Source organism: Squalius cephalus (genome assembly GCF_949319135.1).
Source record: "Squalius cephalus genome assembly, chromosome: 14".
Taxonomy (NCBI): Eukaryota; Metazoa; Chordata; class Actinopteri; order Cypriniformes; family Leuciscidae; genus Squalius; species Squalius cephalus.
The window spans coordinates 2,500,488-2,513,973 of NC_137135.1; the positions used below are offsets into that span (position 1 = coordinate 2,500,488).

The following is a 13,486-nucleotide window of genomic DNA, read 5'->3' on the forward strand; positions in this document are numbered from 1 at the left end:
TTTAAAAATCACACATAAACGTTATTTTCTCAAAAACCTTTATGTACATGTTGCTCACATATTACTGTAGCCCTGTTTGTGCTGAATACAGTGTAATCAGACTTTATCCATTAATATGTTTTTAAGCAACTGTAAAAGGCACAAATGTCAGGGCATGTTAAAACTTCTTCAGGACCCAAAATACCATCAGGGCCCAGAGGGTTAAAGGGCCACTGCTTATTTCACTAGCTCTGGCTTATATGGCTGTTCATCTGAGGCCGGCGCACCCTGGTGACCAGGAAGAGAACTGCAGAGTAACTATAATCAGCCAGTAACAGTGACAACCATAGGTGACAACACAATCATTAATGTGCCCATCTCATGCTGTATGTCACATTACTTATTAAACCCTCAGTGATTCACAAACCTCACTGACTGTCCAAATCACTCAGTAATCAGACAATTCTGTCCAAATACAATGATTTACTCTTACTTTGGTAAAGAGATGTTTAAGAGATTTCATGAGGCAAACTCTGATGCTTTTATAATTTCTAATATAATTTAGATGGAATAATTTAATGTTGTTTTCAAAACATGTAGAAGTTGCTAAGATAAAAGTGTTAAAAGCCTTAAAGGAATAGTTCACCCAAAAATTTAGATTCTGTCATCATTGATTCACCCTCATGTAGTTTTAAACCTGTATTTATTCATTTATTTCGTCTGTGGAACATAAAAGATATTTTGAAGAATGTTGGAAACCAATCAGAGACACTGAGATATTCCTCAAAATATCTTCTCTAGTGTTTCCACAGAAGAAAGTCACACTTGTATGATATGAGGGTGAACAAATGACGACAATTTACATTTTATTTTGGATGAACTAACCCTTTAAATATATCTATATACTGGGGAAAATTCTCTTTATATATTAGACCAGCATGGTTTCTTCTCAAACAAATCTGAAGATCACTCAAAGGCTTTTATGTTTAACATCTAAACTTAACCTTTTTTAAGCATAAGAATCTCTGGATCTGCTTATGTAGACTTGTATACTCATAACAAGCAAGTGAACTTTTCAAACAAAAATTGTTGCTCTTAATGTATATTTATAATTTTATTTACATGTGAATGTAAATGTGGTGAAAGAGATAATAATTTCTTAATAAAATGCATTAGACTATCTAGACCAGAGCAAGTGAAAGGTACAAAATAGTAAAAATGTTTAGTTGGTGTGTAGAGAAGAGACTCCATCCACAGAACAAAGACAATATACTGAATATCTGTGCATTATCAACAGACACACACACAGCTAACTTAATATAAAACAGAATAACAAACAAACAAATATATTCTGTGCATAAAATGCAGGTGAGACAATAAGTAGGTGAGATCATGTAAAAAAACAAACAAATATATATAGGCCTTAAACTGAAGAGCCTGCAGATTTCTGCGGACAGACTCATCTGAGCGGCTTCATCCTCTGTTCCACCTTTAAATAAAACTAAACCATCATTTGGCTGAATACTAAACCAACATTAATCATTCAATATCACATGTTTCTAATACGCATGCTAACACACATGCTGCTTTATATAATTGTAAAGTCTGAGTCTCTTCCACCTGTATGACACACATTCACACATTAATCATGTATTTCTCCTCATAGACAGTAATGAGGCTCTTCTGTGGATCTCCTGATGGTCACTGATCCTCTCATCTCCGTTTCACAGATTTAAACATATTCTTCAATAATGGTAATAACTTTTGGTGATCAATCTTCATGTACTCTGTAAGGTGAAACCAAAAGAGAAAACAATCAGTGTTCAGTGGAACAAAGTGCAAATTACTTTATTACTTTATATTTTAATTACTGTTGTTTTTTTTTTGTTTTTTTTTAAAAAGAAGTTACATTAAATTACTGTAATCAGATTAATTACTGAGATATTTCTCAAACAATATTTGAGTTTTTAGTATGATAGATTTAAAACATGAATGAGATTCATATGTGTGTGTGTGTGTGTGTGTGTGTGTGTGTGTGTTGGTGTGACTGCAGAAGGACCTGCGACTCCTATTGAGTCTCTGTAAAGGAGAAACACACACTGATGAGTGTACGGCGTGTGGAATAAACCACAGCGAGCAAATACTGATGTTACTTTCAGTTAAAACCTTTCAGTTAAATCTTCTACGAGTTAAAGCTGTTTGTCCTCTAGTTTAAACATGTGTGTGTAGGCTCTTAGTAAATAACTGAGAGTAAAGTAAGTGTAAAGTAGTGTGACGTGTTGCTTGTCACAGTAAAAACACACTAGAGACAGAGACATGTCTCATGTGAGCTGGACGCTGTGAGCTGAAGCTGGAACTGCACTGATTTTAGCAGGAGTGCAGCGTTTACTATAATCTGACCAAGTCTGCTTTCACACTGAAATGATTCACAATTACTGACACAGTTAATAAAGCAGGTGTTGATGTATAAAGCTGTGACAGTGAGCTTTTGTTCTCTTTCCTCCTTTGTGTTAAACATTTTAATCAACTTCACATGTTGTTCTCACACAAACCCTGTGTTGTAATACAGCTTAATGATAATGTCCTTTAATGAATGTTTGAAAGGTTTGTTCTCATATCAGAGGTAAATGAAGATCTCTTTAATATCATAAAGTGATGTTTCCTCACCTCAGGACACAGTTTGAGTCTCGTAGCTCGTCTCTGAGCCGCTGCTTTGAGTCTCCTATCTTGTTGTGTCTCAGATCAAGCTCTTTTAAAAACTGCAGTGCTTTTGAGTTAGTCAAAGACTGAGTTAGAGAAGAAACATCTGTAATGCCACAGTCATGTAGACTAGAAAGACACAAACAGAGGAAGAGAGATTATCTTACAAACAAATCATTAAGGTGAAGAATTTTACACAAATATAATGTGAACTCAGTCTCTTCATGAGATATTGAGTATATAAAGTCTATTTGTTTAAACTGTTAAAATGATTTTAAGCTTTTTCTTTCTAGTATGTGAATGTGACTTCAGTTTACAGTGTGAATCCTTCAGTACGTCACACACTGATTTCACATTTTCATCATCAGAAAATCTTGTACATGAATTACAATTAATTCAAGGTCATTTTTGTAGTTTATAACCTCTAAATACACATTTTGCTTAATAAATTAAGATTTAGTGAAAAGCACCATTAGTCCAGTATAACTGTAACTCTGTCAGAATAATCTACTGTCATTTGTTACGCTGTTTTTAGTCTATAAATGAGGAGACTTGAGTCCAGTTGCCTTAAAATAAACTAAACAGTAAACTTTAATCTCACTGTAACTGCTGAACAGTATAATGATACTAACTCTAGTTTCTCCAGCTTGAATTGTGGGTTCATCAGTAGATCACTGAGGTTTTTCACTCCAGAGTCTCCTAGTTTATTCCCGCTCAGGTCCAGCTCTCTCAGGTGTGATGGGTTTGATTTCAGAGCTGAAGTCAGAGCAGAACAACCTTCATCTGTCATACGACACCAGATTAACCTACATTAGGAGAAATGAGAAAAACAAACTCTTTATTCTCTTTCAAATATCAAAACACTTTTTCTTTCTTGTATGTGAATGTGACTGACCTCAATCTCTCCAGTTTACAGTGTGAATCCTTCAGTATGTCACATAAGCGCTTCACTCCTGTGTTTCCTAGTGTACTCCAGCTCAGGTCCAGCTCTCTCAGGTGTGATGGGTTTGATTTCAGAGCTGAAGTCAGGATGAGACTCTGTTTCTCTGTAATACTGCATACACTCAGACTGAAGACAGAAAGAGAAAATGACGGAGATCAATGTTCAGTTCATGTGTGAGTTAAAAGCATCATTAATAAATGCCATACAGTCACTAATACACCAGCAAAATCATGGAAACTTAATGATATGAACAAACCAAGACAGGAGCATTTGAGGAAACTAGTTACAATCCAAGTCTGGATCCGTCCTCACTCCACAAATAAGTGAATTTATCACTGTAGATTAATATATAGGATCAATATAGAAACAATAGAAAACTTGACATTTCAATGGACTGATTTCATGTTTTCATCATCAGAAAATCTTGTACATGAATAACAATTAATTTAAAGTCATATTTGTAGTTTATAACCTCTAAATACACATTCTGCTTAATAAATTAAGATTTAGTGTAAAGCACCATTAGTCCAGTATAACTGTAACTCTGTCAGAATAATCTACTGCCATTTGTTACGCTGTTTTTAGTCTGTTCTCACTTCTGTATTGTTTCACAGCAAAGATTTGTCAGATTTCAGTATATAAAAATGTTTCTAGGAAGTTTCAAATGCTTCACAGTTTAATGCTCTTTCTACAGATACACATAACAAACATTAACTAATAGTGTTTCTGAATCTTTCTTCAGATGCAGAAACACCAGAAAGTGCAGTGCTATAAATGATGAGACTTGAGTCCAGTTGCCTTAAAATAAAATAAACAGTAAACTTTAATCTCACTGTAACTGCTGTACAGTATAATGATACTAACTGTAGTTTCTCCAGCTTGAATTGTGGGATCATCAGTAGATCACTGAGGTTTTTCACTCCAGAGTCTCCTAGTGTATTCCTGCTCAGGTTCAGCTCTCTCAGGTGTGATGGGTTTGATTTCAGAGCTGAAGTCAGAGCAGAACAACCTTCATCTGTCATATAACAGCACCTTAACCTACATTAGCAGAAATGAGAAAAACAAACTCTTTATTCTCTTTCAAATATCAAAACACATTTTCTTTCTTGTATGTGAATGTGACTGACCTCAATCTCTCCAGTTTACAGTGTGAATCCTTCAGTACATCAGATAAGTGCTTCACTCCTGTGTTTCCTAGTGTATTCCCGCTCAGGTCCAACTCTCTCAGGTGTGATGGGTTTGAGTTCAGAGCTGAAGTCAGGATGAGACTCTGTTTCTCTGTAATACTGCAATCTCTCAGACTGAAGACAGAAAGAGAAAATGACGGAGATCAATGATGAACATCTTATTAACCCTTTAAGTCCTGAAGGCATTTTTAGAGTTTTTTCTAAATGACACACAAAAGTAAAGAATCAAAACTAAAGCAAGGAAAGTTAAAAGTTAGATATCATTTAATAGAAAACTTTTTATATTTTTAGTATTTTTTTTATTACATTTGGACAATCTCATGTTGAGACACTGCTGACAAAAGATTAAAAAAAGTGTGTTCAAGGAAAATTTTACATATCTTTCTTATCTGACATGCAATAACTCAGGAAGGAAATAAGGTATGAGGTATTTAAATCGGGAGCATCCACTGTAAGTGATGATATTTATTATGACCGCCGCTAGCATAGCTAGCGAAAGCGGTCATATAGGGATTGTCAAAGGTTTTTTTTTTTTTTTTTCGTCATCTACTGAATTTTTCGTCAACGATACCAGGGACACCGAAACACCGGGGAACATGAAATTTGGTGGGCATGTAGCCCCACTAGACTTTTACGGAAAAATTTCGTTTGGTCCCCGGGGGCCACTCCCCCCCCGCACTGGGCCCCCCCAAACCCAAAAAATGCAGTTTTTCCTAAATAACTACCTGAACCGTGGCACCGAGGATGAAGAAATTTTTATGGTATGGTGCTCTTAAGGGCCCACATCAACGTAGCCCATAATCACTCATTTGTGATTTGCGCCCCTTCCCATAAAAAATGAAAATGCAATATTATTCTGCTTTAATCGCCCCTATCTTCAGTTGAGATGTTCAGAACTGCACCATATTTCAAGTGTATGATTAACTTGACATCCTCTGGGGGTATGCTAAGTTTCGTAGAATTTCATCCATGGGGGGGGGTATAAAATAAATTAATTTATGTGCACATTTAGTGACTGTACACTCATCGGCCTGTAGATGGTGGTGTTGAGCGAAGGGTTGCTGGTTTACTGTCACACACACACATGCAGAAATACAAACAAACGCAAGCATGCACACACACTGACATCCACACGCACAGACACACACCAATACACACACATACAAATCCACATGCACAGACACACACACAAACACACACGCGCACACACATGTACGCACGCATACATACACGCACAGACACACACACACACACACACAGACACACACTATGAATACATTTTATCAGCGTTATGGACATAACATGAAATACACACACTTTACAAGTGTCCTACAAACTCTGTGAATTATTAAACAAACTGCCGATGTAGCATGAAAAAGACTTGCTTGAACACAATAAGTGTGTTTTTGAAACTCATTTTTGTAATACATTATGTAGGGAAAACCACTGTTATGGATGTGACGTTTTCACATTATGGATGTTAAGTGTCTAAACTAATGACTTTTGATATAAAACTTAAATAGTAATGGCAAATAATTACAAAACTCTAAATTATCCATGATCCACAGGAATACTCCAGACAGTCTTTTAAAATATACAACTTATATACATAAACACGCAATACAGCCAAATTGCTCCACGTCATTAATTTTTGTGGAAAGCCAGTGCAGGCCTGAGCGGCGCTCATATTTTGTACCGCCATGCGGTACATCTAGTTTTTTACATATGGGTCTTGTGGGGCTTCATGTATAGAAATTCACTCAAGTTTGGTCAAAGCCCAAAACAATTATGTTTGATATATTCTACTCTTTCAAATGACACATGACTACTTGAGCTGTATGATGTTTTTGACATATTACAGTACATAGTACCAAAAATATTTCATAAATTCATAAATTATGGAAAACTCAGCACTACTCAGGAGTTCATCAAATTGGCTACATTCACTGTAAAGTTCAGACTCTAAGCTTTGAAATGACACTTATTTTGTGTTGATCAAGGCAATAGTTTGAACAATATGATTATTAATGTTTTCGTAGCTAGGTGGCGTCTCCAGCGGTTCACTCCGGTTTAGAGGGACGACTCAGAACTCGTCAAGAGTTGATTGAAATGGTTAGATGCATTAAAAAGCAGAGTTTCTAAGCTTTGAAGTGATTCATATTTTGAGTTATTACATTCAGTGGTTGCTTAGTAATGCGTTTATGATTTTTTTCATGGGGGTTATAGGGGTTACAGAGCTACAGCAGGGATATACTCTGTCATTTAGTCTATAGTACCCGTATTCTGCTTGTAATCGTGTCACACTACTTCTGTTTGCTGGAAACTGTTGTTTATCCTTTCATTTTTTTTATTATTTCTTATAATATATCTCTTGTTTATTGCAACAGCAGATGCAAATCTCATGATATTTCTGCAGAACAACATGTACACAATCAGTGCATTGTTTCAAATACTTTAAATGCAACCCCCTTTTTGGCTTCCGGGCGCACATACACTTTTAGTAAGGATCCTACGCACAGTTTTATAAATGAGAGCCCAGAAGATGCAATCCTAAAATATAATCGGTGTAACCTAAACTAAACAGCAAACTTTAATCTCACTGTAACTGCTGTACAGTATAATGATACTAACTGTAGTCTCTCCAGCTTGAATTGTGGGATCATCAGTAGATCACTGAGGTTTTTCACTCCAGAGTCTCCTAGTTTATTCCAGCTCAGGTTCAGCTCTCTCAGGTGTGATGGGTTTGATGTCAGAGCTGAAGTCAGAGCAGAACAACCTTCATCTGACATACGACACCCGCTTAACCTACATCAGCAGAAATGAGAAAAACAAACTCTTTATTCACTTTCAAATATGAAAACAGTTTTTCTTTCTTGTATGTGAATGTGACTGACCTCAATCTCTCCAGTTTACAGTGTGAATCCTTCAGTACGTCACATAAGTGCTTCACTCCTGTGTTTCCTAGTGTATTCCCGCTCAGGTCCAGCTCTCTCAGGTGTGATGGGTTTGATTTCAGAGCTGAAGTCAGAGCAGAACAACCTTCATCTGTCATACGACAGCAGCTTAACCTACATTAGCAGAAATGAGAAAAACAAACTCTTTATTCTCTTTCAAATATCAAAACAGTTTTTCTTTCTTGTATGTGAATGTGACTGACCTCAGTCTCTCCAGTTTACAGTGTGAATCCTTCAGTACGTCACATAAGTGCTTCACTCCTGAGTCTCCTATTATATTCTTGCTCAGGTCCAGCTCTCTCAGGTGTGATGGGTTTGATTTCAGAGCTGAAGTCAGGATGAGACTCTGTTCCTCTGTAATACTGCATCCACTCAGACTGAAGACAGAGAGAGAAAATGACGGAGATCAATGTTCAGTTCATGTGTGAGTTAAAAGCATCATTAATAAATGCCATACAGTCACTAATACACCAGCAAAATCATGGAAACTTAATGATATGAACAAACCAAGACAGGAGCATTTGAGGAAACTAGTTACAATCCCAGTCTGGATCCGTCCTCACTCCACAAATAAGTGAATTTATCACTGTAGATTAATATATAGGATCAATATAGAAACAATAGAAAAGCTGACATTTCAATGGACCGATTTCATGTTTTCATCATCAGAAAATCTTGTACATGAATAACAATTAATTCAAAGTCATATTTGTAGTTTATAACCTCTAAATACACATTCTGCTTAATAAATTAAGATTTAGTGTAAAGCACCATTAGTCCAGTATAACTGTAACTCTGTCAGAATAATCTACTGTCATTTGTTACGCTGTTTTTAGTCTATAAATGAGGAGACTTGAGTCCAGTTGCCTTAAAATAAAATAAACAGCAAACTTTAATCTCACTGTAACTGCTGTACAGTATAATGATACTAACTGTAGTTTCTCCAGCTTGAATTGTGGGTTCATCAGTAGATCACTGAGGTTTTTCACTCCTGTGTTTCCTAGTGTATTCCAGCTCAGGTCCAGCTCTCTCAGGTGTGATGGGTTTGATTTCAGAGCTGAAGTCAGGATGAGACTCTGTTCCTCTGTAATACTGCATTCACTCAGACTGAAGACAGAAAGAGAAAATGACTGAGATCAATGATGAACATCTTATTAACCCTTTAAGTCATGAAGGCATTTTTAGAGTTTTTTCTAAATGACACACAAAAGTAAAGAATCAAAACTAAAGCAAGGAAAGTTAAAAGTTAGATATCATTTAATAGAAAACTTTTTATATTTTTAGTATTTTTTTTATTACATTTGGACAATCTCATGTTGAGACACTGCTGACAAAAGATTTAAAAAAAAGTGTGTTCAGGGGAAATTTTACATATCTTTCTTATCTGACATGCAATAACTCAGGAAGGAAATAAGGTATGAGGTATTTAAATCGGGAGCATCCACTGTAAGTGATGATATTTATTATTTACATATGGGTCTTGTGGGGCTTCATGTACAGAAATTCACTCAAGTTTGGTCAAAGCCCAAAACAATTATGTTTGTTGTATTCTTCTCTTTCAAATGACACATGACTACTTGAGCTGTATGATGTTTTTGACATATTACAGTACATAGTACCAAACATATTTCATAAATTATGAAAAACTCAGCACTACTCAGGAGTTCATCAGATTGGCTACATTCACTGTAAAGTTCAGACTCTAAGCTTTGAAATGACACTTATTTTGTGTTGATCGAGGCAGTAGTTTGAACAATATGATTATTAATGTGTTCATAGCTAGGTGGCGTCGCCAGCGGTTCACTCCGGTTTAGAGGGACGACTCAGAACTCGTCAAGAGTTAATTGAAATGGTTAGATGCATTAAAAAGCAGAGTTTCTAAGCTTTGAAGTGATGCATATTTTGAGTTATTATATTCAGTGGTTGCTTAGTAATGCGGTTATGATTTTTTTCATGGGGGTTATAGGGGTTACAGAGCTACAGCAGGGATATACTCTGTCATTTAGTCTATAGTACCCGTATTCTGCTTGTAATCGTGTCACACTACTTCTGTTTGCTGGAAACTGTTGTTTATTCTTTCATTTTTTTTATTATTTCTTATAATATATCTCTTGTTTATTGCAACAGCAGATGCAAATCTCATGATATTTCTGCAGAACAACATGTACACAATCAGTGCATTGTTTCAAATATTTTAAATTCAACCCCCTTTTTGGCTTCCGGGCGCACATACACTTTTAGTAAGGATCCTACGCACAGTTTTATAAATGAGAGCCCAGAAGATGCAATCCTACAATATAATCGGTGTAACCTAAACTAAACAGCAAAATTTAATCTCACTGTAACTGCTGTACAGTATAATGATACTAACTGTAGTCTCTCCAGCTTGAATTGTGGGATCATCAGTAGATCACTGAGGTTTTTCACTCCAGAGTCTCCTAGTTTATTCCAGCTCAGGTCCAGCTCTCTCAGGTGTGATGGGTTTGATTTCAGAGCTGAAGTCAGGATGAGACACGGTTTCGCTGTAATACTGCATACACTCAGACTGAAGACAGAAAGAGAAAATGACTCAAATCCATGCTCAGTTCATGTGTGAGTTAAAAGCATCATTAATAAATGCCATACAGTCACTAATACACCAGCAAAATCATGGAAACTTAATAATATGAACAAACCAAGACAGGAGGATTTGAGGAAACTAGTTACAATCCCAGTCTGGATCTGTCCTCACTCCACAAATAAGTGAATTTATCACTGTAGATTAATATATAGGATCAATATAGAAACAATAGAAAAGTTTTAAATCAAACATTTAAATGGACTGATTTCACATTTTCATCATCAGAAAATCTTGTACATGAATCACAATTTAAAGTAATTTTAAAGTGGAGTTTACATATCATTATAAAACGGTTTGTTCCAATCCTTGATTCTGATTGGTCAATATTTGTGTGTTATTCACGATAAAACCATAGACAAAGAAATACAAAAAGTGAAAAAGAAATGGACACAGCGACCCCATAGACGTCAACGGAGAAAAGTGAAGTCAATTAGAAGCACTTCTTCCTGATGGCTGAGCGACTGCGCAGACTCACACTGAGCTTGACGACGTAGATGTGACGTGAGCAACCCGTCTGTCTTCTAGTAGCTGTGCCGAGAGAAATCTGAATCATTCCCTTCCGAAACTAGTAGAGACGGAGAGTGTGAGTAGGAGCTGTTCATGACCAGGAGAAGGAGCAACTTTATGACTCTCTATGGGCTTCTCTCTTGACTTTATCAGACTTTATGACTCCACGTCCCCCCGATTGCCCACGAGCTTCTCCTCCTGTCCATACGGTAATCTCTCTACTGTGCGACAGAGAGTCGCGTGGTTATGACGCAATCGTTAGCCTATTTTTACAAAAACTGCTTCTACGGGGCCATAACGTAAGATACAAGGTAATGGAGCCTTTTATACATTGTCGTGTTTGTTTAGAAATAAATAATGGACAAATGGAGTCTTTAAACACCGCAGATGTAAAGTTATTTGCTGTCAAAGTGACGCCAAAATGAATGGGAGTCACTGGAATGCTAACAGCAGGTGATGGTCTGCTAATCAATGGCGGCCGCCGGGGAAGGTACGCTTTCCGGGTGATGGATTACCCCCTTGGATAAAACACGGCTACGGCCGCTTCACCCAACGGTTCTATGCATCACTACACAACACCCCTAGCAACCACTCTTAGCAACGCAAACATATGTTTGATCTCACTGATATTGTTGTTTATTGAAGCTTATAGAGTAGAGTATGGTGAGAGATCGAGTAAGCGAGTGTTCCTGCACTTACAGTAAATATAGCATTTTCCTTCAGGTCTGTCTTATATTCATAATAAAAACTCAGTTTGAATGTCCGCTGCAATATCTCGTCCTTTTAACAGCTAGGCTAAGGGTTTTCCCGTGACACGCTAGTCATTTATCAGTTGAGTCTTGCTTCTCCGTGTTCACAACAAGTTTCAGTCCTTTCAATGTAAAAGTCTTCTCTACTGACTGACTCACTCATAAAGACAGTGTTTTCCGCCATCTAATGGAGAAATAATGTAACTTCTGTTGCTGTTCATGGTCAGGGACTATTTTTTCCAGCGGAAGGAAGGCTTTTAGTTATTTTACTTCATGCAAGTTGTATTGATACATATTTGTTGGCTTTAAAATTTGTATTGTGTGGTAAACGTTTGATTAAAGAAACAAGGTCCTCGAGGCTGTGCTGTATTGTGAATAAGTCACGGCTGACTCCGCTTCGCATCGAGCCTAACAACGCCCTTCAGCCGTGACTTATTCACCGTACAGCACAGCCTCGAGGACCTTATTGCTTACATACACATTCTGCAATTTGCTTACTGTAACTCTGTCAGAATAATCTACTGTCATTTGTTATGCTGTTTTTAGTCTGTTCTCACTTCTGTATTGTTTCACAGCAAAGATTTGTCAGATTTGAGTATATAAAAATGTTTATAGGAAGTTTCAAATGCTTCAAAGTTTAATGCTCTTTCTACTGATACACATAACAAACATTAACTAATAGTATTTCTGAATCTTTCTTCAGATGGAGAAACACCAGAAAGTGCAGTGCTATAAATGATGAGACTTGAGTCCAGTTGCCTTAACCCTTTAGGCGCCAGAGGTTTTTTCCTAAAACGTTCGATTTTGACATCTTAATTTCAAAAGGCTATATCTTAAAAGTGATAAAAGATAGAGACTTTCTGTAAATTAGAGAAATATTAAGGATGACCCAAAGTTTATGTAGGGATTACATTTTCCCATCTAATTTGCATATTATGACGTCATATGGTGGCGGCCATCTTGGATTATAGAATTTTTATGAAAAGTCACATGTTTAAATGATAAAATGCAGCACTTCTTTCCCCCCAAAATGTCCCTCACCTTCTGTATGCTATATTGCACAATACTGAATGCTCAGGTAAATAGTAAGTAGTAAACAAACTGTGTAAATCATTACTAATAAATGGTAGAAACAAACCGAATGCATGTAGCGGTTGGCCTTTTGCTGTAGAGATTTTCCATTTACTACATACAGTTGGCACTCTGATTCCATGTATGGGGCACATATATATTATTCATATGACACACAAACACAAGTAGACAAGACCTGTTTAGTTCAAAAGCTCACTCTCCACGGCAAGGCACAGATCATGAGTGAGATGACGAGGCAAGACGAGAGACAATGTTAGGTTTTTTTGGGGGGTTTTTTTTGTGGTTGTTTTGTTGATGTTTATTTATTTATTTTTTATTTTTTAGCTGACAAAGACGCACACATCACAAGGACATGAACACACAAAAAAGAACACATATTGTACACTACTAAATGGTCAGGGAAATAGATAGTAAATCAACAGTGTAATAAATGGCAGACAAAAAAAATTGTTGCAGGGCTTTTGCTGTAGAGATAATGACTCCCTGTCCATCCAGGTGACATTTCTTGTAGTGTTTCATGGTGTGGTCTTGCGATAGACTAAACATAATAGCCCCTCTGCCCCGTGTCACATCGCCTCTTCTCCTGCTACGAGCAGCAGCGCGGGCGCGGCCAGATCTGCCTCGCGCGCGCGCCTAGTGTGCACAGCTCGGACTACTGTCATTGTCATTGCGACTCCCCACCCTGCCTCCACGTTGCCCCCTAACTGCCCTATGAATACTTCGACCTCGTCTAACATACCCAGTGGCATTAGACA

At 37.0% G+C, this 13,486-nt stretch overlaps 1 protein-coding gene across 1 annotated transcript in view; it reads right to left on the minus strand.

Moving 5' to 3' along the window:
* Window positions 1-1,078: 1,078 nt before the first annotated feature.
* The window catches only part of LOC307171184 (NACHT, LRR and PYD domains-containing protein 3-like), a 62,050-nt gene continuing 49,642 nt past the window's right edge, over window positions 1,079-13,486 (minus strand). Inside the window, exons 11-21 of the mRNA XM_079892665.1 lie at window positions 10,135-10,308; window positions 8,697-8,870; window positions 7,967-8,140; window positions 7,704-7,877; window positions 7,441-7,614; window positions 4,750-4,923; window positions 4,487-4,660; window positions 3,575-3,748; window positions 3,312-3,485; window positions 2,647-2,808; window positions 1,079-1,766 (exon numbers count right to left, since the gene is read on the minus strand). Coding sequence (XP_079748791.1) covers window positions 1,751-1,766; window positions 2,647-2,808; window positions 3,312-3,485; window positions 3,575-3,748; window positions 4,487-4,660; window positions 4,750-4,923; window positions 7,441-7,614; window positions 7,704-7,877; window positions 7,967-8,140; window positions 8,697-8,870; window positions 10,135-10,308 — 1,744 coding nt within the window. The 3' untranslated portion in view covers window positions 1,079-1,750. The remainder of the gene's footprint in view (window positions 1,767-2,646; window positions 2,809-3,311; window positions 3,486-3,574; window positions 3,749-4,486; window positions 4,661-4,749; window positions 4,924-7,440; window positions 7,615-7,703; window positions 7,878-7,966; window positions 8,141-8,696; window positions 8,871-10,134; window positions 10,309-13,486) is intronic.